Raw genomic sequence first — 23131 nt, forward strand, 5'->3', positions numbered from 1 at the left:
AGCAGGGGTCTCAAACTCTATTTACCTGGGGGCCACTGGAGCTAGGGTCTGGGTGAGGCTGGGTTTAAAAAATCATGTTTTAAAAAAAAAAACGTATTTACTAAAATTAAAATAAAGCGTCTTCAATGTCATAAGAAAAGCTCTGATAAAACATTCCACTGTTCTCAAATATCTTCATTTTTAATTTTTTTCTACACACAATAAGATTTAAAAAAATCAAACAAATCAAGAATTTTTATTTTTCTACACAAAATAAGATGAAAAAACCAAATCAAGAATAAGGAAAATAAATCAATCAGTAATAAATAAAATAATAAAAATCTTAATTTTTCTACACAAAATAAGATGGAAAAAACAAATAAATCAATCAGTAATAAATAATAAAACCACAAATAATAAAAACTTAAGAAACCACATATTGTTGGTGGAATCTAAAATGTTTTTTCAGATTCAAATGAACAGTATTAAAAAAAATTTAATGAAACTTCATCATTTGAGACAATTAGCAAGTTAGCATCGTTAACTTTAACCACATGTTTGATGAGCTGCTTTATCTTGTGACTTGTATTTACACTTTTATTCCAAATCATTTCCTGCATTTGTTTGTACCCGGCGTCAAGCCTGTAGCTTCACTGCTAATCCAATGTTGGAGTTGTTGTTGTTGGACCAGACCATCTTTTGATTTGGACACAACAAACACCGCTATACTCACCAGAGACAGATGGACAGGTGAAATAAAGCACCTGGAGTTTAGTTTCCTGACTGGAAATCCTGGTGCTAACCCGAGTTTGCAGGTCCTCACACTGAGCCTGAAGTACCGCTGGAAGGGGTACCATGTGATCTCAGTCATGGATGATGAGAGAAAAAGAAAACAGGCGGGCTTTTTCGCGTATGGGCGGGGCAAAACCAAAAAAGGTGGTGTAGGCTGTATTACATTTATACAAATAGTATTTGTATAACTAGGATGAAATGGAAAAGCCCAGCTACTTGTATTTCTTGAAATGCACACTTACTTCGCGAGTAGCAGCGTTAAACAGGAGTTGTACTTCCTTGGACGTCCACCAGAGGGAGACAGCCACACCCCTTTAACCCTGAGAATGAAAAGATGGCGTTTCCCAAAGTTCTCTTGTCAACTTCACACCTCGTCGTCATTTTCATGTCACCGCACTTTGAACAAGGAGGCTCACGTTTCTTTCTTTTATTACTTACTCGGAAACTGCTTTCTTTGGTGATATATTCCACCCTGTTTTAGATGTGAGAATACAGGAAGAAGAGTTGAATTAACCCGCTGTAGCATCACAATTGTTCATTGCTTTACAAATCACCTTTCGTGTTAAAAAGTCAAGCTTTTTTTTACCGCCATTTGTGTCCACTAGGGGGAGCATGACCAGCACTGGTCTTAATGAGCTGCTTGCTACCAGTGCTGAGTGACATGAGGGCCAATAGGATCCGGTTTTGTTTCCTGCCGAGGGAGAAAGTGCAGCGTTGGTGTTTATTTGTTGATTAATTGATATTAAAAAAAATAATAATTTGATTGACAGACGTGGGAGGCGTGTTGCCATGGTGACAGTCCAGTATCACCAGTATGGGCCTGTTGTCTTAACGTCTCACCTCCCAGTTGACCAGTAGCCTGCTGCCTTCCTGGTGACCTCATAGCCCCACCCTGCCTGTGTGTGTGTGTGTTCAGTGATGCGGATGATCCACTGATCTATGCTTGATGTGGTCACCCCCCCACCCCCACCCCCCCTGCAAGTCTCCATTTTCCTCTGACAGTTTGTGGTGATGGGGGGAGGGGTCTTTAGGGAACTAGTTGAAAAGGAAGACCACACACACAGAAAAAACTGAATATTATTATGACATATTCTATACATCAATATAGGATTAGTAGTAGTATTATACATAAATACATTCATCCATTTTCTATGCCACTTAGCCTCACAAGGGTCGCAGACATGCTGGAGCCTATCCCAGTTGCCTGAGGTCGAGAGGCGGGGTACACCCTGGACTGGTGGCCAGCCAATCACAGGGCACATATAGACAAACAACCATTCACACTCAACACAAAACTCCCTCCTGCATCGCCACTGAAAATTGTGTGCTGCAGTGAAATGCGTCCGAGCAGAAACGATTAGGCTGAAGTGGTCTCCGGTACCACAGAGCCGCGTTTGTGAAAAAATTGTCCTGCAGTCGTAGGGGGGCCACTGGGGTGGCCAAGGATGGGCAGGGCCCCCCACCCCGACCCCCACCCCCGGCCACTCCATAGCTCTGCCACTGCACATGACCATCAATACACATATGAATCAGGGGGGAAATAAAATCAATTTCCTTGTGTGTGTGTGTGTGTGTGTGTGTGTATGTGTGTGTATGTGTGTGTGTGTATCATTGATAAGCGGGTGAAATAGGATCACGAATTGTGGGCTCCATCAATTCCCAGGAGCGGCTGCTGATGGCGCTGTGTCAGCCAATCATGTGACTTCATTTCCCTCATCCTGACATCTCTTATTGATTGGCTCCCAGCGACCACCTGACCCATAGATGAGTGACACGTGACAAGGAAGATCACATCCTCTTCCTCATCTCTCACCCAACTATACTTATACTTATATACTTAGTATACTTCTATGTAGAGTTACATAGAAGCATGTATACGTATAGCTAGTAACCCTAACCCTGTATAAGTACATACGTAGAAGTATGTACAAGTATAAAGAAGTACATATATGTATAAGTATGTATAAGTACATATAAGTATTTCTAAGTATGTATAAGTACATACAATGAATGTCACCATGTTGTGTGTGTGTGTAGGAGGTGGGGGAGGCAGGGGGTCATCCATTTGTCTCCCCTGGTAACAGAGAGGGGGGGGTTGGCGTGAAGGGAGGAGGAGAGGAGCACACGTCCTCCCGAGTTTGTAACCCCCCCCCCTTCATCTCCCCTCCCTTCTTTCCATCATACTCTCATCATGGCGTCACTCTCTGGGGAACATCAATCATGGCCGCCGTGACGACAGCCAGGCTGTAGGTGGTCATGCTGACGGCAGATGGCTCTTTATCACTGGAACCCTGCGTGGCATCACCATGACAACCTCTCTCTCTCCGACTTCAATGTTTCATGTTTCATGGGGGGGAGGTGGAGGGCGGTAATTCCAGCCAGAATTGCCACTACTCCTAACCCAAAGAACCTCAGCATCCTCATCTCTGCTACCTCCAGTTCTACTTCCTGTCTTTTCCTCAGTGGTACCGTCTCTAGACCAAACAACATGGCTGGTCTCACCACAGTTTGGTTTACCTTCCCTTTCATTTTAGCTGAAACTCTTCTATCACACATCACGCCTGACACTTTCCTCCACCCGTTCCATCCTGCCTGCACACGCTTCTTCACCTCCTTTTCACAATCTCTGTTGTTCCGAATTGTTCTCCACCTTCTGTATCTCTTCTCCCTGTAACCTCACTCTTCCACTCGGGTCCTTCTCATTCACACACATATACTCCGTCTTGCTCTCCTTTCCACTCTTCTAAAAGTTCTCCATTCATCATGGATACTCACAAATACTCTTGACTTTTTTTCTAACATTTATCAACGTTTGTTCCTGCTTGTGGCTCCACAGTCGTAGCTAACAGGAAGTGTGTGTTAATTACAGTCATTAAAGGTTGTTAAAGCTGTAGTCATCATCCTGTATTGATTCATAGATGACCTGACACACCAACAAATATTGTACAATCCTAAGAAGAGAATGCAGTGTACAGTGTGTGGGGGTTGGGGGGGTGGGGTTGGGGGGGTGGCTGGTGGATTTCACGTTCCACTTCCTCTGGCAAGGCGATTAGGCCAGACGTCTGTCACACACACACACACACACACACACACACACTCGCTGTAATTTCTTCCATAATGTTTGGGCTTTTATTCTTTCTTTTATTCTTTAGTCTACAACCTCATTTTGTCCTGTTAGATTCAAACTTTTTCCACAAAATATTTGGACATTTTTCTATATATTCTATATAATAGAATTCTAATATAATCTAATCTAATATACATACATATAATATATATAATTATACTATTTTATAATATATATAATTTTATAATAGATATAATAATATATAGAATTATTCATTCATTCATTCATTCATTTTCTACCGCTTTTCCTCACGAGGGTCGCGGGGGTGCTGGAGCCTATCCCAGCTGTCTTCGGGCGAGAGGCGGGGTACACCCTGGACTGGTGGCCAGCCAATCACAGGGCACATATAGACAAACAACCATTCACACTCACATTCATACTTATGGACAATTTGGAGTGGCCAATTAACCTAGCATGTTTTTGGAATGTGGGATGTAAACCCACGAATCCACAGGGTGGAATTGAACCCTGGTCTCCTAGCTGTGAGATCTGTGCCACCCAGAATTATTCATATTATTCTATATAATATATTCTTGCTAATTTTTCCATTATTAGTAGTATTTTTTTGCTGTAGCACCAACCTGAGCAGCAGGCTATTAGTGGCCGTAGATTTACTAACTATCCTCGAAAAAGTGAATATGAGGTGGAACACATTTGGGAATTGAACCGGCTTGTGTGGCGAGTGAACACTGGCAACTGAAAAGAGAAGAGGAGGCTTCTGGAGTGGAATCTACTCTAATAATTAGTCATTTTTTATTGCAAATGATGATCCAAAATGAGAGGTGAATGTCAATGTCCTGTTAGCAGGAGGGTTTGGAGGATATAGAGTCCCCCCCCCCACACTGGAGTGTTTGCCTGTCACTGTCTATTTAGTCAGCAGCTGCACACACACTCTTTGTTGTGTTCCTTCACCTCTTCTTGACCGATGAGTCACCGCTACTAAGGTTGTTTCAAAATAAGAGTTTGTGTTGTCATGATTTCATTCCAGATGGTGTCCCCTGACTCCAACCAAAACGGACGCTAAATGAATTGATTAGATATAAATCATGTAAATCTAATCATCCGTCCAAAAAGCCACAAATGTTAACACAAAATGTGTTTTTCCACTGTTCCGATTATAATGGACATTTGAAACGCATACAAAGACACCACGTGGCAGCAAGATCAACCACCAACTTCCTCTTCTCAATCACGTCTTCAAAGGTAAAGGTAACCATAAATGTTCATTTGTCCTAATTGTAACATATTTTAGTTATCTGATAACTAAAATATGACGACATCATAGACAATGATCCTCGGAGCCATATTGTCCAGGGTTTTTCCACCCCTGGTAGGGTCTCCCATGACAAATGTCATGCCCCCCCTCATGGGGTGAGAGAGTGAGAGGGGTCAGGTGCTGAGTGAGCTTGGGACCCAGAGGGGGGGGGGGGCCTTGGCGGCCCGGTCCTCGGCTACAGAGGCTAGCTCAGGGGTGGGCAAACTTTTGGACTCGTGGGCCGCATTGAGTTAACAAAACTGTCTGGGGGGCCAGAATATATATTTTTTATAACACACACTATTTTACACTTATAATTCTAACAGTCCACCTTGAATTATTTGTCTAATTTTATTTATTTATTATATATTATAATGATTAATTATATTATATATATATATTATTTTTATTGTATATATATTATATTTAATATATTATATTTTATATATTTATTATTTATTTAATTTATTTATTTGTATATATATATATTTGTATTTGCTTATAATTCTAACAGTCCACCTTGAATTATTTGTCTAATTTTATTTATTATATTATATATTATATTTAATCTACATATTATATATATAATTTATTATATATATTATAATTGTATTATTAATTACATTATATATCAATTATATTATATTTTTATATATTTATTATTTACTTATTTGTATAATTTTATCTGTAAACGTGTCAGATTATTAGCTATATGTTTTAAATATGTTCCATATATCCCTTTTTTCCAGAGCACTTTAAACATCAAACTACAAACTTGAATTTTACATTTTAATTTTTTTTTAAATTATTTTTATTGTTTTTTTTTTTTACTGAATAAGACATCGGACTTGCAAGTCATGTTGCCAGCATGTATGTTAAAAGTTAAAAAGCAACTGGCGGGCCGGATTCTAACGCTTTAAACATCAGATCACATCAAACTACAAACTTGAATTTTACATTAAAAAAAAAAAAATATATATATATTTTAATTTTTATTATAATTTATTTTTTGACTGAATAAGACATCCGACTTGCAAGTCATGTTGCCAGCATGTACGTATGTTAAAAGTTAGAAAGCAACTGGCGGGCCGGATTCAAACGCTTAGTGGGCCGCATGTGGCCCCCGGGCCGTAGTTTGCCCACCCCTGGGCTAGCTCCTGGAACGTGGAACGTCACCTCTCTGGTACGCGAGGTAGAGAAGTTCCGGCTAGATTCAGTCAGTCACCTCGACGCACAGCGAGGGCCCTGGGACCAATCCTCTTGAGAGATCACGGGTACAAACACCCAAAATGAACGCCTCGGGATCCGGCGAGAGGAGCTGGACGAAGCGGCCCGGGAGAGGGAAGACTGGTACTCCCTGCTTGGGCCGCTGCACCAGCATCCCGATCTGGGATCAGTGGTAGAAGATGGATGGATCGATCACAAACGGGTGATTTGTAAGCTAGCTAACCGTATGCTAACAAGGAGGACGTTTGGCAATAAATTAAATTAAATAAAATACAGTAGGCCTCATAACATGAGAGAATGCGTTTGACAAAGTGAAAAACATGCTAACCAGAGCGATGCTAACCCCTTTGATAATGCAGGATAAATACAGCATACAGTCAATGTTCCAAGTGTTAATTTTGTCACGTTTAGTGGTCTTTGAATGCACCATAGCGGGGCTGACTCAGCATGTGTTCATCTGATTAGCTAAACCTTTCAATGCGGTAGAAAATGAATGAATAGACCAGGGGTCAGCAACCCGCGGCTCCAGAGCCGCATGTGGCTCTCCAGCCTCTTTGTTGCGGCTCCCTTTGCAATGCTTGAATATTTTTTAGCACCCGTGTGGTGAAAATGCACGTCTTTGTTATGAGTTTACAAAAATCCAACTTTGTGTGAGACCATGAATGCATCCTAACTGAGTTCTGACTGGTGACTGAATGAGCAGACAGGATGCTATCCAGTTCTCTCTGACAGGTTAACATGAAGGGAAATGAGTAATACTTTGAGTTATTTGAGTTATTAATTATTATTAATGAGTTATTTGACGATTCTAAAAAATAAATTAGAGCTCATTTAAAAACAAAAGTTTATCTCCAGTACTAGCAAGAGTACTCCAACTCGTCTTTTTTTTTCCCTCCAATGTTGTTTTAAACATACAACGTTTTGCGGCTCCAGGCTATTTTTCTTTAGTGGGCAAGTGGGTGAAATGGCTCTTTTCATAGTAAAGGTTGCCGACCCCTGGAATAGACATTTAAAGAAAGGAGGAGGGGGGTTCCAGGTGACCTTTATGGCAAATGTTGATCTGAAATTGGAGGAGAGCAGCATGAGAAAAGACGGCAGGCAGAAGCGGTGCTTTGGTTTCCTAGGCCAATATCATGATTCACTTTTATTAAAAGCATCATCGCTACAATTCATCATACATGATGTCTCCAAAAAAAAACAAAAAACAGAAAGACACACACCCAAAAAGAAAAGAAAAAAAAACATTTACACGATAAGTCTGTAAACTTCAAGGCTAGATAAGAATTTTGAGGTAATGCTCTTCAGCTTGCTGGCTAAAAGTAACAAAAAGTCCATTTTTTCAAGAAAAGTATCTAAGTAATAAAAGGTACCTGATTATTTCTTTCAACACCAGTGCATCAACAGGAACAGAGTGATTGCAGTACTTCTCACTTACACTTGATTTTCTAGTAATACGACACTTGTGGTTTATTCATACAGTCTGTGTGTGTGTGTGTGTGTGTGTGTGTGTGTGTGTGTGTGTGTGTGTGCTGGGCGAGTCATGTGGGACATTCAAAAGCTGCCTTGGTTATTGCTGTGTCAGCATGACAGACAGAAGGAGACGCGCGTGAGAGGATGAGTCCGTCTATTTTTCATTTCAACGGTTTGGAAACGGAAACAAATGAAGCCTCTTGCTTTCCCGGAGGAGAGAAGAAGCGGGAAAGAAGCTGAAGGTGTCGTGTCGTTTGTGTGCCGTCAGTGTGTGTGACTAACTGGTCTCTGCCAGACGGGAGCAGCGTCCACGGGGAAACTAGCGGGAACGTCCCGTGCACAGAATCATCAACTGGGGGTGGGGGTGGGGGGGGGGTGTACTGGCGGTGCAGACCCAGCGTGTCTGCTTCCTCTGTGCTACAAACATCATCATCATCATCATCACCACCATCCCTTCCGAGGAGTGAAAGCTGGCAGTGGAAAGACTCGGCGGCTTTCAGTGTGTGACTGGCTTAACAGTATCAGGGTAGCATGGGGGTGTGGGAGGGGGGTATTTAGGGCTTCAGTGTGTGTGTGTCTGATGTGGGGGGGGGTCCAACCCCCCCGCAGCAGCGCCAGCCTTTAAGACGAGAGGCTGCCCAAAACAACAAGCAGGCTGGACAAAATATGTTTGCGTCTTGAGCGAAGCAATAATAATAATAATAATAACAATAACAATAATAATGATGATAATGGTTATAATAATAATAATGAAAGTATTGCTAGCACTACTGGAACTTGGTATTTGAGGGTGGCGATGCAAACTGGCCAACAGTCTTTGATATTTCCCTGACTATGCAAAAAGATTCACCCCCCCCCCCCTTTTACTGACACACACAGGAAATGCCCCCCCTCCCCAAAGAAAATCAGTAAAGCCCAGAAAGGAAAAAAGGCTAGTTGAGATGGAGGTGTGTAAAGGTGGGGGGGTCTGTGGGGGGGTGGGTTGTTCTTGGTCTAGTCCTTCTGTGGAGACGCCCCCTCTTCCTCATCACCTCCCAGCCCCCCCTCCCCTACCACGGACTCCTCAGCGTGGCTTGTGGCTTCCACGTTCTCCTCCGCCAAGTCACTCTCGCCTCCTCGTGCCTCTTCCTCTTCCTCCTCCTCCTCCTGCTCCTTGTCGTCATCCTTTGAAGGAGTGGTGGCGGCGTTGCCCCCCAGCACGCCCATGGCGCTCTGGAGGTCGGCCAAGGTGGAGGTGGTGGGGAAGCCAGGCAGACCGAGTCCCCCCAGGCCAGGAGGAAGGAACATGGAGGGGTAGAGGAGGCCGGGGGCCATGGTGGACAGGAGGAAAGGGTTGAACGCCAGAGAGTTGGCGGACATGCCGGCGGCGGCCAGCAGAGCGGCGGCTTCGCTGTTGATGGAGACGTCGGCCGGAGAATCAGCAGCTGGCATCTGAGGTGGGGCACTTTGGGATTTCTCCACGTTCTCTTCACCTTCCTCGTCATCTTTCTGGATGTTCTTCTTGGTGACGTTGTTGCCCTCACTGGCATCATCTAACGACTCCTCTTCCTCTACCACCTCCTCACCTCCGTCTCTCTTCTCCTCCTCCTTCCGCTTCCTCTTCGCCGCTTCTTCACCATCTTCTTCTGCGTCTCCATCGGCGGTTCCGTTGGCGTTCCCAGATGCAGAGGCCACCGTGGCGCTGGAAGCGGCGGCCAAGTTGCTACCAAAGAGGCCGCCCAGGCCGAACATGTTGGGGATGGCGGCGGCCATGTTGGGTAGCGCTCCCATGCCGGGCAGCATGAGGGGCAGCATGGAGGCGGCGGCCTGCTTGGGGTCAGAAGGTGAAGGGAAGGCCATGAGACCCGCAGCCAGCTGGAGAGACTGGAGGCTCTGCAGGGACGACAGGTCCATTCCTCCAAACAGACTGTTCAGCAGCAGAGGGTTCATGCCTCCTGCAACGCACACCACCATCATCACCATCACCGCCATCATCATCATCATCATCATCACCGCCATCATCATCAACACCACCACCATCATCATCATCAAGAGGACATGGCAAAGTCTCAGGCTACCAATCCAATCACATGGAAACATCTCACCTGCAGAGGAAGCGGCTGTGGCCAATGAGGCCTGGGCAGCCTGAGCCGCCGCGACCTGGGCAGCAGCCGCCGCCTTCGCTATTTCGGATTTGGGTCGTCGTCCGCGACGACGGACGCCCTCCTCCCTGACCACGGGACCAGTCAACAGCCGATCAAACATGGCTTCTGGGAGAAAACCCTGGAGACATTTTTACATACATAAGCTTACATGTCTTCTATATAATACCAGATATATAAGACTGATATACATGACTTCTATGTACTGTATCTATATAATACTTATATACAGTACATGCCTTCTCTATAGCTATATACTGTGTATATAAATGACATATACATACACACATATATACACACACACATATATATATAAAATACTTCTATACATGACTTCTCTAGCTATATACTAATTACATACATGACTTTGATAATACTTGTATACATTACTTCTCTATATCTATACAATACTTATATAGATTCCGAAAACATGCTTGTCAGCTTCATTGGCAACTCCAAATTGTCCATAGGTATGAATGTGAGTGTGAATGGTTGTTTGTCTATGTGTGCCGTGCCATTGTCTGTCCAAAGACAGCTGGGATAGGCACCAGCATATTGCCACCCTAGTGAGGATAAGCAGCATAGAAAAAGGATGGATGACTTCTATAGCTATATACTACTTATATACATGACTTTTATAGATCTATGTACTACTTCTACATCCGTGACCTGTGTACTACTACTTGTAGACTTGTATATGTAGTGTATATAGTACATACTACAGGGTATGGCTTACAGTCAATGTTCCATTGTAAGACGAAGCAGTCAAAGTAAAGCGTGTGCATGTTGCAAATAAATGAAACCACAACCATACTAACCGACTGTTTGACAATATCGGTCCAGTCAGGTGCAATAGAAAATTCTGGGTTTTCCAGTAACCACCTGGGAAGTTCCTTCATGGGTGGAGCCATGGCCCCTCCCATCTAGAGGAAGAAAATCAGTTTCAGACAAACAAACACAAAAAAAAAGCGTCCAAAAAGAAAGATGAGACCTTGCGGCCGTTACGGCGGTTGACCACAGGCACTCTCTCCTCGCCCGTCAGGGTGTTGATGTCGATCTTGTTGGGGTTTCGACAGCGATGACGTTTCTGCTTGGGTTTGGAGAACTGAGACAGCAGTAACTCTTCCTTCTTCTACAGACGCAAGCACACCCATTCAGACCAATCAGATCATTTGGCAGACCAAATGAATGACAAGCAGAAGAAGACCACGTACTGGTGTGAATCCTGCCATGTCCATGGCGTACGTGGGATGCTGCCTCAGCCACTCCCCCAGCTCTTTGTTGGAAACCGTGGCCTCTTCCTCCTCCACACTGCCGGACGCAAGAGATGATCTCCCACTGGGACTCTGCTCCGACACGGACAGGCCTCTATGGGCACGGCCCGCGTCCTGGAGCCCATCCACACCCGAAAGCTTGCTCCCGTCACCATCATCCTGAGCATGGACATTATTTAATCTATCAAGCATATTTTATCCATCTATGATATAGTTTATCTATGTGTCACATAGTAGTCACCCCGCCTGTAGATCTTTTGTTGGACATAAACAGCAGCTCCAGACCCTCAACATTTTTCCTGCGTCCCCGCCTCCTTCTCATCATTGGCAGATCAGCCTCCAGCGAACCATTGGCTCTGTGTCCGAGGGGCGGGGCTTGCTGCAGCAGTTCCATTTGGGCCTTAAAAGAGGGGTTGGCGACCAGAGTTCCAGGCAAGCCGGTCAGCGACGGAGAAGCCTGCACACCCTGAGCAGAAAGTGGAGCCCTTTCACTTCACACTGTCTTTCTCCCAAGTGGGCTTCTAACCAAAGCGTACCTTGGTGAGATCCATGGCCTGGTTCTGGGACTCCATGGTGGCGTGGCTCTCTCTCAGCTGGGCCACCATCTCCATCAGGTTGCGCCTCTTGGCTGCTCTTTCAGCCTCAATCTCGATCTTCCTCCTTCTCCTCCTCCTCTGTCGAGGCACGCTGAGGCCCAGAGCGTTGTCCTGCACCACATAATCATCAAATACTACTAAGTACAATGTCAGGGTGCACGAGTGTCAGCCATTCCTTCTACAAGGTCTCCCGCTAACCAAATATTACATCATCATCAATCATCTGTTCCACAAAGTCCAAAATGAAACAGATTTTTAGTGTGACATGCACTAACAATTCTAAATACATATTGTCTAAATGATGAATGAAAGCATAAAACAACATTGAGTACTTTTACCTTCACTGAAGATATGATTGGCCACGATTTCCTCCTACAATTCAACCCCGTTTCTCACCTCAATAACCCAAAATGGAGCCACAGATCGTAGCAAAGGCAGGATTTAGGTAAACAAGTGAGAAAAATGACTAAATTGTAGAAAGAGTCATGGCCGAACAGGAAGGTGGTGTCTCGCTGGGGACATTGAAGGTATAAAAGAACCTTCAATGTTCTTTAACTGAAAAGCACACTAACTGGGGTGGATGCTAACCAGGGCAGATGCTAACCCGGATGGATGCCAACCACAGAAACCGCTTATCTCGACACCCCATGAGTAGCTGTGGACATACACGGGGAATGCTGGGTAACTTCTTGTTCCCAAGAGTTCCACGGTGGGCATTTGGGTTGATGAGCTCGTGCTGGTTAGTGAGGTGTGAGTAAGGGTGTAAATATGTGTATATACATACAATATATATGTATGTCTAAATATGTGTAGTAGTTGGCCAAAGTAGGGTTTCCCACTGTTGGATATGAATAGAATTTGAAAAGAATAGCTGAACGAGTGAAGCTAACTGCACACAGTCGCCACTAATGCTAACACTAATGTTGAGTTCTTACATGAAGCTGTGGAGAAAGCGTCTTATCTTCGCCACCGCTGTAAGGAGCGTGGATCCCGCTCATTGCCAGCTCGCCCAAGCTCCGCCTCTGCAGCGGACTCTCTGTTGCTGTGGCTACGGACGGCGTGGTCATGGTGGGGACGTGTCCGGTCAGCATGTTGCTAGGAAAGTCAAAGATGTGGCGCCTGTTGACAGGCCACTTGCCCTTCAGGACGGCTTCGCAGATGCTGTCCATCCTGTTAATCATCACTCGATCCTGCGGCGTGGAAACGAGTGGCAGCTTGTGATACATCTCTCAATGGTGTACATCAGTGCGTATCTACGTCTACTTAAAGCACCTTGGAATATTTGGGAATAAGTAAATGGCATCATTTCCCGTATAGTCAGAGACTCACCTTAGGCCAGAGTGCGTAGGAGTAATTTCTGTCCCCCAAGGCCTGCAGGCCAGAAGATTCTGCCAGGTCATCGGGACAAAAGCCATCTCTGGTTTCATCTCGAGCAGACGTGCTCAAAGACGCGATACTCTCTTCATCAAAATTCTTCTGCTCGGATGCAGCACTCACTGAAGAAAGACAGGATTTTACCTCTTCATTAACAAGCGTCATCAAGGGACACAAACTCATTTTATCATCTTGCCCCTGGAACTCAGGACCCATTTCAACTCTGGAGTCAGCAGGGAAAGCAGAAATAGCCTCTGACCAAATGACGTGTGTTGATGGGGGGCAGGCAAATTACATCATTTCACTTAACAGAAGGTGCTTAGTGCAACAACCTCAACTACACAACACCGCTGGTGGGAAATCACGGCAGATCATAGCACAGTACGGCACACCCTCATGGTAGCGGCATTTTCATATATCATTGTTGTTTTGTAAACAAATATAGATACTTGAGCAAACTGCTTCTTGGCCTAATTGAAGCTTTTTCAAGCATAAAGTTGGCTAAATGAGGTCAAAGAACAAATACAGGGCAGAATTAGGAATGTAGTATTCCGCATTGGCCACTAGGTGTCAGTGAGGCAAGCATCAAACCGCCAGAACCAACCGAGTCGCCACAGCGGATCTTTTTGATCTAAATACAGATTTTTGGCTTGAGCCTTTATATTCCGGGTGCCCTTTCTGACGAATACCGATGATGCTTACCAGTGGAGATTTGAACCTGAAGCGTCCGCTCCAAAGTCCAGAACGCTAACCACTACATCACGGTGGGCTCTCAAACCACTAACAATATTTACTTAGCATCTTGGAAATGAAACGTTTCCACATGCCCCCTGAGATTTACTCAGGTGCCACTACGCGTACCCCAGCCTGGGAATTACTGTCCTGGGGAACACATTTACTGTGGCACACACAAAGACAAGTTTTATTTAGTGTACATCTTAAATAGCTTATGTACTCTTTATGCCTAAACTGGGTAGCTGGAGTATACAGCCAGTTAAAGCTACCAGTACGACAATGATGTGACAATAATCTACTATATTGGGTAATAGGAGTGTAAAGGTGACTGTAGGGGTGTTGTTTCATGTCTAGAGGGCTCTACTCGTGTTAAAAAGCTTATTTAGAAGGTGGTAAGCTGGTTTTCTATGTCTTGTTTTCTCTTTGAATTACTATGTTGGGTAATAGGAGTGTAAGATGACTATGCGGGTGTTTTTTCATGTCCAGAAGGCTCTAATAATGTTAAAAAGCATATTTAGAAAATGGTAAAATAATTATATTGGGTAATAGGAGTGTTATTTTCTATGTAGAGGGGCTCCAATCATGTTAAAAAGTGTATTTAGAAGGCGCCTATAACTGAAAATATTGATATTGAATCATCCGATTGATTTTGTGGATGTAATCGTCCTCTAAAATGTAGACCCTTTGTTATTTATTATTATTTATTCTTCTAATTTCTATATTTTGTACTGTCATACTGTCTTGCACTGAAAATGGAGCTGCTGCAATTTCATTCTACTATATGTAAAATGACAATAAAGGGCATTCTGATTCTGATTCTCTAATTCTGATCCGATTGATTTTGTGGATGTAAACATGTAAATATGTTAATATGAATATTGTTTGAATTTGCTTAGTCATGCATGAAAGCAGAGATGCAGTATTATCTTAGTGTCAGCTTTGACTTTGCTAAACACTCATGGACATTTTGCCTCTTTTCTGCCAAGCAAGGCAGCAACTGTTGGTAACGGTGAGGACATCCTGATATACTGTCCAGTAAGATGATGACATGATTAGACAAAGGCTTGTGTATTTACCGTTTTTACTGTGATGGTCTACGTGCTTACAAGTGAGAATGTCAAGCAGACATTTAATATTTCATTCTGATAAGCAACAATGTTGGGATATGTTGTTAATATGGAATAGTGAAGAAAGGCATTTGGAAATTATTATTCCAGGATTACATTCATCCACTAAGAAAGGGATCCTATGTAAGAGCGTCAAATGTACATGATAATTTATTGTGATTATGATAACGATACCTTCAGCCTGCGAGGATTTCTCCGATTTGTCATCTTCGTCCATCCTGTCCTCCTCTTCCTCTTCCGGGCTTTTCTCCGTGTCTGGAGACTTTGGAGATTTAGGAGACTTGCAGTCCCGCTTCTCCACTTGGTGCTCTTCCTCCTCTGTGGTGGTGGTCGGTGCTTGAGGATCTTCGGGGACCTTCAATGTCGTCTGCTGAGTGGAATCTTCAAGTGGAGTCACACTGGTCTTCCCTTCCATGGATTCTTTGTCTTGGTCATCATTTGTCTCCGCCATCTCCTCGCTCTCCTGGTTTTCTTTTTTAGGCCGAGTCTTGTCGTCTTCTTCAACCTTTGTAACTGCGGCCTGTTTATCATCCTTAAGCTGGCTGTCATGTTTCATTTCTTGAGCACTTTCAGTCTTGATGCACAGCGCACCACTGGCATCCTCCTCCTCAGCCTCCATTTTCACCTCAGGCCCAGCCTCGTCTTCTTCCATCTTCACCTGGACTGCATCTCCCGCCTCCTCTGTAACCGTATGAGCGGCCATCTTTGCGGCAGCAGCAGCACGAGCCAGCTCTGCGGACGTGAGGAGAGGAGTGGAGGAGCTTTCAGCTGTTCCCATTCCGGCTTTGGCGAGTTCTCCCGCATTAAGCACAGTTCCTCGCTGGCTGGTGAAGCGCTGGTGTGCCTCCAGGAAGGCCAAGGCAGGGTCGTTCAGGATGTGATAATCAGTCCGGCTCACGCCGTGCTTTGAGGCCCCGATGAGGAGGTCCCTGTCATGGCGCCCACACTCCCACCACTCTGGGAGGTCCGGGGAGGGCTGGCAGAGTTTAAGGCGTTCAGAGAGCAGGGGGTGGGGGAGCACCTGTTCTCGGATGCGACGAAGCAACTCGATGCGATAGAGGGTGCGGGAAGCACGTTCCTCCGTAATGGGGTCTATGATCAACGATGGGTCCGGGAGTTCTGCAAAAGGTACAGTTGACACGGATGACCACATCATCAACAGTGGAGATGTGGAAATGCGTCTCATTCCTCACCTGTGTCGCTCTTCACCTGCATGCGGCACACACATTTGCACATGGCGATGAAGGAGTAGTAGTATTTCTCCAGGCTCTCGTCAGTCTTCTTGTCCAGTCGGGCAAAGGCCCTGAACTGCGCCCAGTCAAATTTCTGACGTTGGGTGTCAAAGACCACTCCAAAAGTCGACACCACGCGGTAAAAGTCTGCTTCCTCACGACGAGTCCATCTGACACAAGAAAATATTTCACATTGGTCTCATAGCAAAGGCTGCTCTGTGTTATATCACACTGTTTGCTGGGAATGGCACACAAAGGCCCACATTGGCATGTACCGTATGGGAAAATTAGCAATATATTTACAGTGCATACATACAATGGCCCATATTTGCAAAATTAGCAAGATACTGCACACAGCACATGCTAAAAAATACTATTTTATACAAATATGTTACCTGCAAGGTATGCTAGGTAATTTTACCATGTGATACTTGTTACTTTTGGTTGTACTGCTAGTGAGGGCGGTGTTTGGAACACTAAGAATAAGTCCTTGCTATGTCCCTGACCAAAGGTGACAATAGGGGTGTGATTTCCTGTCTACAGGAAATACCGTAGACATGGGACATTCCAACCCATACAGTCTTTAGAAAGTGATGGACTGGTTTTCTTGATTGGTATTACATTCAAGAGAAGGAGAAATTGAGAAGTGTGTAGTACCTTTGTCTTCTTTCCTTGTAGTACATGGCGCCATCAGTCATCAAGGAGTTTGCCGTCATCACGGGCGTCTCCTCCGGCATGAACTGGCCACCTTTAGCAAAATACGCACTTCCCTTAGCTAGGTAAGCGCTACCTTCAGCCATGAAGACCGTAGTTGGGTCTTGGATATAGGCTGCCGCTGCTCCGCCTGCCTCAGTAACCATGGTGATGGCAGGCAGGAAGTCCCGGCGCCGCCGTCTGCGACCATCGGGTCTATTGAGGGCCTCCTGGCGCAGCTGCTCGCGGCGATTGGAACGCTGGTAGGCGGTGATGAGGCGGCGCAGGCGTGCCGTCAGAGCCGAAGCGGCGGGCCAATAGAGCTGTTCGTTGGAACCTGCCGCGCTACCCACAGAAAGCATGCCTTGACCGTTTTCAGCAGATTTACCTTCAAGAGTGGGAAGATATAGAACCACATTCAGGACCAAACAAACCATAAAATACACATACTGCACAGCAACGATGCAATTATGACGTCATATCGCCCTTGAAACCAGAGACCTCCGTGGAGGCTGCTCTGAGCTGTTGCCCGAATACAGTGCACCTTGCTGGTGGCTCCTCCCCCTCTTTGCTTTGCTTCTCCTGGTAGTAGTCATGTCATGACCATGGTGAGTAGTTTGGTAGAGTAGTTTGAGATATTAATTACTGGGGAAGTAATGAGTAGTGGATAGGTAGGATTGCTGTTGATGAACTGGTGTACTATTGTGAATTTTATTGTTGTCAAGTGTTTGCATCAAACTTATTAATGTGTTGATACGATGCACACAAAGCAATGAACAACTTCATGCTACATCCTGTCCAGGCGCACTGGTAAATTGCGAGTGTTGGTTGTTTTTCATTTGTATTCACGTAACCCTGTGACACCTAGTGGACCCCACTTTGTGAAGTGACGATGCACAGCATGGTATTGTCAGAGAGCGATGATAGGAGAGCATTTACTTTGTGGAGGAAAGCCACGCCAATCAAGAATCTTAGCTTATTTACCATCTGCTTCACCTTCCCCGGCATCATCTTTGTCATCCAGTGGAGAGTTGGTGAAGTCGTCCATTTCGTCCTTAAAAGGCATCCGCAGGGGTTTGTATTCTGGGTCCTCATCCTCACTGTTGGAAAGCAACACTTCACTTTCACAACTGTTCCAAACAAATATGCTCCTTTATACTTCATATGCCTGCTCACTTATCCAAAAACATCACTAATCATCACAGACCGCAAAATATATTATTATTCACATCTATAATGTCAAATAGCAAAGTATATGTGTAACATGATAAAGCAACGGTTAATGTAGTACATATAGTAATATAAGTGAAACATGATAAATAGGAAAGTACGTAAAGTAATATGACATCTGTGAAACATGATAAAGCAATAGTAAATATAGTACATAAAGTAATATGATGTGTGTATGTGTGTGTGTGTGTGTGTGTGTGTGTGAAAAGGTCAAATGAGAAAGAAAAAGGGAGGAGGGGAAAAAGAAGCTTTTGGTCATCAACGGGCACTCTCTTACCCTTCGGCGCCATCTGCCATCATATCGTTGCCCCTCTGCTCGGCAGCGATAGCTTTGGCGTCAGGCATGCCCACTCTCTCCAAAAAACACAGGGCGGGGTCGGCCCGCATGGAGTTGTACTTCTCATAGCCTGAAGAGGAAAGTAAAGACTTTTTAGAAAGCTGATGTTGATATAGAGTTAGCGACCATTTTTTTCATGTAGGACATGAGGTCTGTCTGACACACTCGCACACACACACATCCATGCAGTATATGCCATAAGCATTGACTGTCAAATGAAGGCAGAGAAAAACAGTAGCAGAAGGGCAGACCCCAGGAACCAGCTGCTGGCAAGACAGCCTGTCTCTGTGCCTGAGTGGGCACATGCGTGCATCCAACACTCCCTGCATGTGTGTGTGTGTGTGTGTGTGTGTGTGTGTGTGTGTGTGTGTAGGTGCTGGTTTCTGTGAGTGAGAAAGCAAGAGCAAGTGGACAGAGAGGAAAATGTGTGTCACGGTGTCTGTGAAAGCGAGCTAGCGCGCGCGCGCGTGTGTGTGTGTGTGTGTGCGTGTGCGCGTGTGCGCGTGCGTGCGTGCGTGCGCGAGCGTGCGTTTGTCCGTCCGTTACGGGCAATCGGGCAGAACAGATTAGATGTGCAGATCCTACTGAGACACATGAAGAAGGGAGAAACGGGAAATATGAAGCATCTCACACACACATGAAGGATTGGGGCCTTTACAGGTCATCACCCTTTCGTGCATGTGCGTACATGTGAGGTGCTTTGTGGTGCGTGTGTCCTCCCTGGTGACTGGAGATGATGATGAAGCATGGGTGAGTCCTCCACGTGCGAGAGTCAGTCCTAATTGAATGCTAATGATGCCAATGACATCAATTTCATACGAATGAGAGTTTCCTTCCACAAAAACAGCAAAAGAAAGGCCTGATTGCTGCCAGACGAAGGAGTTCATCCCCAGAAGGTGAAATGCAACATGAACCCGTGTAAGAGACACAGGAAGACGCCGGCCATCACTCACACCCGTCATCACCTGTCAACTAGTGTGTGCGTGTGGTGACTGGCAGTGAGAAAGCCAAGGCAGGGCTGGTGTGTTCATGGCACCATGGTACACACCAGCGAGGGCCACAGAGCCAGAAATCTCAGGATGCATCTTCTCTCTTTCTTCTCATACATGTTCTACCTGTAATATTCCAGCCTTACTTCCATGTGATGTGGACTTCTATCCTATGTGTTCTCAAATAACATCATACTGTACCACCATTTAGTGGCAGAGTTAGGACAGGCCTGCACTAAATGATTTGAGAGTGCAAATGGGTTTTTCTTACCGTGTTTGAAGACACCAATGAGCAGGGATTTGTCTGCCTCGCTGTCCCACCAGTCCGCGGGGACCTCAGCGTGGAAGGGCTGGGGGTTCCAGATGTCCAACTCACTGTGGAGCACAAGCAGCATAACCACGTCAGTCAGCCTTTTGCTGCAGATTCATTCTGCCAAAGTCACCCAACACTTGACTTACTGACTGTATAATGAGACACCTTGCAATAGCAGGTTGGGATGATAAGCGAGGAGAAAGACAACGCCACGTACGTATGTGGACGTCTTTGCTGCACATACTTGTGCTACACTGATAGCGCAGGAACTCATTAAATGGCTTGGCAGTGACCAAACTCACACAGGATGGGATAACTTGGCAGCAAGGTTGCATGTGGAAATAGAGTATGTGCAGTCTTCCTGTGGACACCTTGTGTATTGTGGCAGCACACAGTGTAGAAAATCATCCATTATGGAAGCCAGGACAATGCAGCATGTAGACAATAGAAGCCCACAACATGACTGACAGCAGAAGACAACACTGGGAAATGCTCCCTTATCTCGGCAAACAGCAGCACGCCCGCCCTTTGGTGCGTGTGCGCGTGTGTGTGTGTGTGTGTGTGTGTGTGCGCGTGCACACACACAAAGAGCACGCCAAGACTGACGTGCTAAATCCCCCTGGCATATGTTGGCACCATGGCATCCCGTATGCTCTCCCTCTCTCTCTCTCTCTGTCACACGCATGGGTATGTCACAGTAGCCATGGGGTGGGGGTGGGGTAAAGGAGAGCAGACATGAAGGTGGAAGGAGGGGGATGGGACTCTAGCTTACTTCCAACATCTAGTAGTTCCATTTACTTATGGATTTATAAGTGGTGGACCCCCACAGATTTTAACATCTATAAACCATTTGTCTGACCTGGGGGGCCCTGGTTGAGCAACACATTAGAAAGAGTCGAGTAGCTTGTCGCTGCAACTATACAGTAGATGGCATCATGCTGCTTCCTCATCCTCATCTCTTGATCAACAGTCATACACCAACTCCTTGGTTATTGCAGTCAAATGACAAGCCCTGTGTTGTTAGTCACCATGTCTATTATTCATTCACTGTTAACAATAAATAATGGGTTTAAGTGAAGTGAAGCCATTACTCATTCACACATGGGTGGTGGTGATGTACATCTGTAGATACAGCTGCCCTGAGGTGGTCTGTTGGAAACATGGCTGCCGAACACCACCAAACATTCATACCCCAGTGTGAGCAGCACTGCAGGCTGAGGCTTTCCCAGGGACACAACAATAGTGATCAAGTGGAGGGCGTGAGGATCAAAACCTAACCCTAATCTTAATCCTGAACCACTGCAGCCCAGCATACGCTTGAAGACGTGAGACAGTGAGGATGAGATGAAAAGGCAACAATGTGAGCAGGGGAGTCCTTACAATCCCAGTGGAAGGCCTGATGACAAATGACCACTCACTTGTCAAAACCCAAAATAGGTCAGATATGCAATAAATACACCCTCCCCTCCCCCTTGATGATTCCACACAGACTCTGTGTTTATGTCAGACCAGGAACAGAGGCTGCCAAAGAGGCCACTTGAAGAGACCAAAATACACTAAGTAATAATTCATAGCACCATCAGACTGTCAAAATGCCTTCTGGTCTTCCATGCACACAGCTCTGTCTGATTGTGTTTGGCCAATCACGTCCAGGTATTGCACCAGCAATCACCAACTGAACCCATGTAAAGCACACGAAGACAGGAAATGATAAACTACTTTAAGGATACCAACCTTGAGTCCGCTCCATCCAGGATACGTTCAGCCTGGTCTCCGATGACTTCCTGTCTCAGGTAATACAGCATTCTCACCCTCAGCAACACCCTGGTACACAAATTCAATTCAATTCAAGACAGCACAAAATGCTTTATGAGATAAACTCAGTGGTAAGGAAGGCTTCTGCCTTGTTACTACTTTTTACACATGGATCTTCCAGGGGCCAGATTTGGCGTTTACTTTGAAGAAAAGTACCAGTCATGACCAATTGAGATTGGCTCAGCTCTCCTGGTGACGCGACGTGCAGGAGGGTAGCAAAAGTGGCCAAAGGACAGGGGTGGGGGGGAACTAAGAGGACATGAGCACATCAGGAGGGAACCCACAACTTTGTAGATCCAGCATAGGGGGAAGGGCCGTAAAGGAAGTCATTTGGTGCTCATTGTGCAGGGTGAGTGTGTGCATGTGTGTGTGCACCAATGGCATCACAAGTAGTGGTGTGTGTGTGTGTGTGTGTGTGTGTGTTGGCAGCCTCTCTATGCTCATCCATCAATGTGCCAGGCCTGATTAGCCACACAACACTGTGCTCCAGCCTAGCAGATGGCAGCACATAATCACCCCCAAATGTGTACACACACACACACACACACACGAATACATGTATGTGTCCACCTTCCACCCACTTCTAGGAGGTGTGCGTGCATGACACCTGGCCTGGCACAGAGCCAGGTGTGCACACAAACAAACAAAACAAGTTCCTGCTTAGTGAGGCATAGAAAGTATGACAGCTGGATGATGTTGCTGTACAACAGAAAGCTAGCGATCGCCTGCCTTGCTTGTTTACACGGAATTTAACACCATCCCGATGCCTGGAGCCCTACTGGGAGTTGTGGAGCTCCCCAAAAACGACACCAGGGGTGTCCAAAGTGCGGCCTAGGGGCCTTATGTATCCCAGTGCTGTATTTTTATTGGCCCACGCCACGTTGTAAAAACAGCGAAAATTGAAAAATCTGCAGTAATTTAACGAAAACAAGCGGTTACAAAATTAAATTATACAAGTTATTATAGGAATTAAGTCATAAACCATTACAGGAAGAAAATTTACACACAGTGAGTTCAAACAATTAGATAATAGGGTTTTGGGGGGGGTTCGCTGTAATTTTACAAGAATAATGTCCAAATATTAACAAAAACAAGTCCTATTCTAATGAGAAAAGAGTTGCAATTTTACGAACTTATAACTAATATTTTAAAGAACTCTATTTTTTTAATGTTGCATTATTATGAGACACAAACAAAAAAAATTAATTTCTCTAAAATATGGTTGGACAAAGTTATAGTAGGGGACTAAAGTCAAAATATCGAGAAAAGAAAGGAAGATTAAAAAAGATTTACATATTTGGGGGAAAAAAAACCCAAAACAACTACAAACTACAAACATTTGTTTTCACCTATATCACAAAGCTGAGATACAGGTTTTTTTGAAATATATCTAATGTCTTAGCATTACAAAATATCAAAGTGGCC

At 45.0% G+C, this 23131-nt stretch overlaps 1 protein-coding gene across 5 annotated transcripts in view; it reads right to left on the minus strand.

The window, feature by feature from the left end:
* Positions 1–7404: 7404 nt before the first annotated feature.
* The window catches only part of chd7 (chromodomain helicase DNA binding protein 7), a 58707-nt gene continuing 42980 nt past the window's right edge, over positions 7405–23131 (minus strand). For 4 of the 5 annotated variants that reach the window (XM_058062259.1, XM_058062261.1, XM_058062263.1 and 1 more), the window contains 16 exons: positions 21626–21715; positions 19850–19953; positions 18530–18659; positions 18007–18122; positions 16987–17410; positions 16291–16499; positions 15272–16216; positions 13191–13357; positions 12797–13051; positions 11802–11972; positions 11507–11731; positions 11206–11424; positions 10983–11123; positions 10810–10914; positions 9935–10112; positions 7406–9784 (listed from right to left, as the gene is read on the minus strand). In XM_058062259.1, the coding sequence (XP_057918242.1) occupies positions 8844–9784; positions 9935–10112; positions 10810–10914; positions 10983–11123; positions 11206–11424; positions 11507–11731; positions 11802–11972; positions 12797–13051; positions 13191–13357; positions 15272–16216; positions 16291–16499; positions 16987–17410; positions 18007–18122; positions 18530–18659; positions 19850–19953; positions 21626–21715 (4420 nt within the window). In that variant the 3' untranslated portion in view covers positions 7406–8843. Of the gene's footprint in view, positions 9785–9934; positions 10113–10809; positions 10915–10982; positions 11124–11205; positions 11425–11506; positions 11732–11801; positions 11973–12796; positions 13052–13190; positions 13358–15271; positions 16217–16290; positions 16500–16986; positions 17411–18006; positions 18123–18529; positions 18660–19849; positions 19954–21625; positions 21716–23131 lie in introns of all 5 variants that reach the window. The other variant, XM_058062264.1, reaches the window with a different exon arrangement.

Source organism: Doryrhamphus excisus, chromosome 22, assembly GCF_030265055.1.
Source record: "Doryrhamphus excisus isolate RoL2022-K1 chromosome 22, RoL_Dexc_1.0, whole genome shotgun sequence".
Taxonomy (NCBI): domain Eukaryota; kingdom Metazoa; phylum Chordata; class Actinopteri; order Syngnathiformes; family Syngnathidae; genus Doryrhamphus; species Doryrhamphus excisus.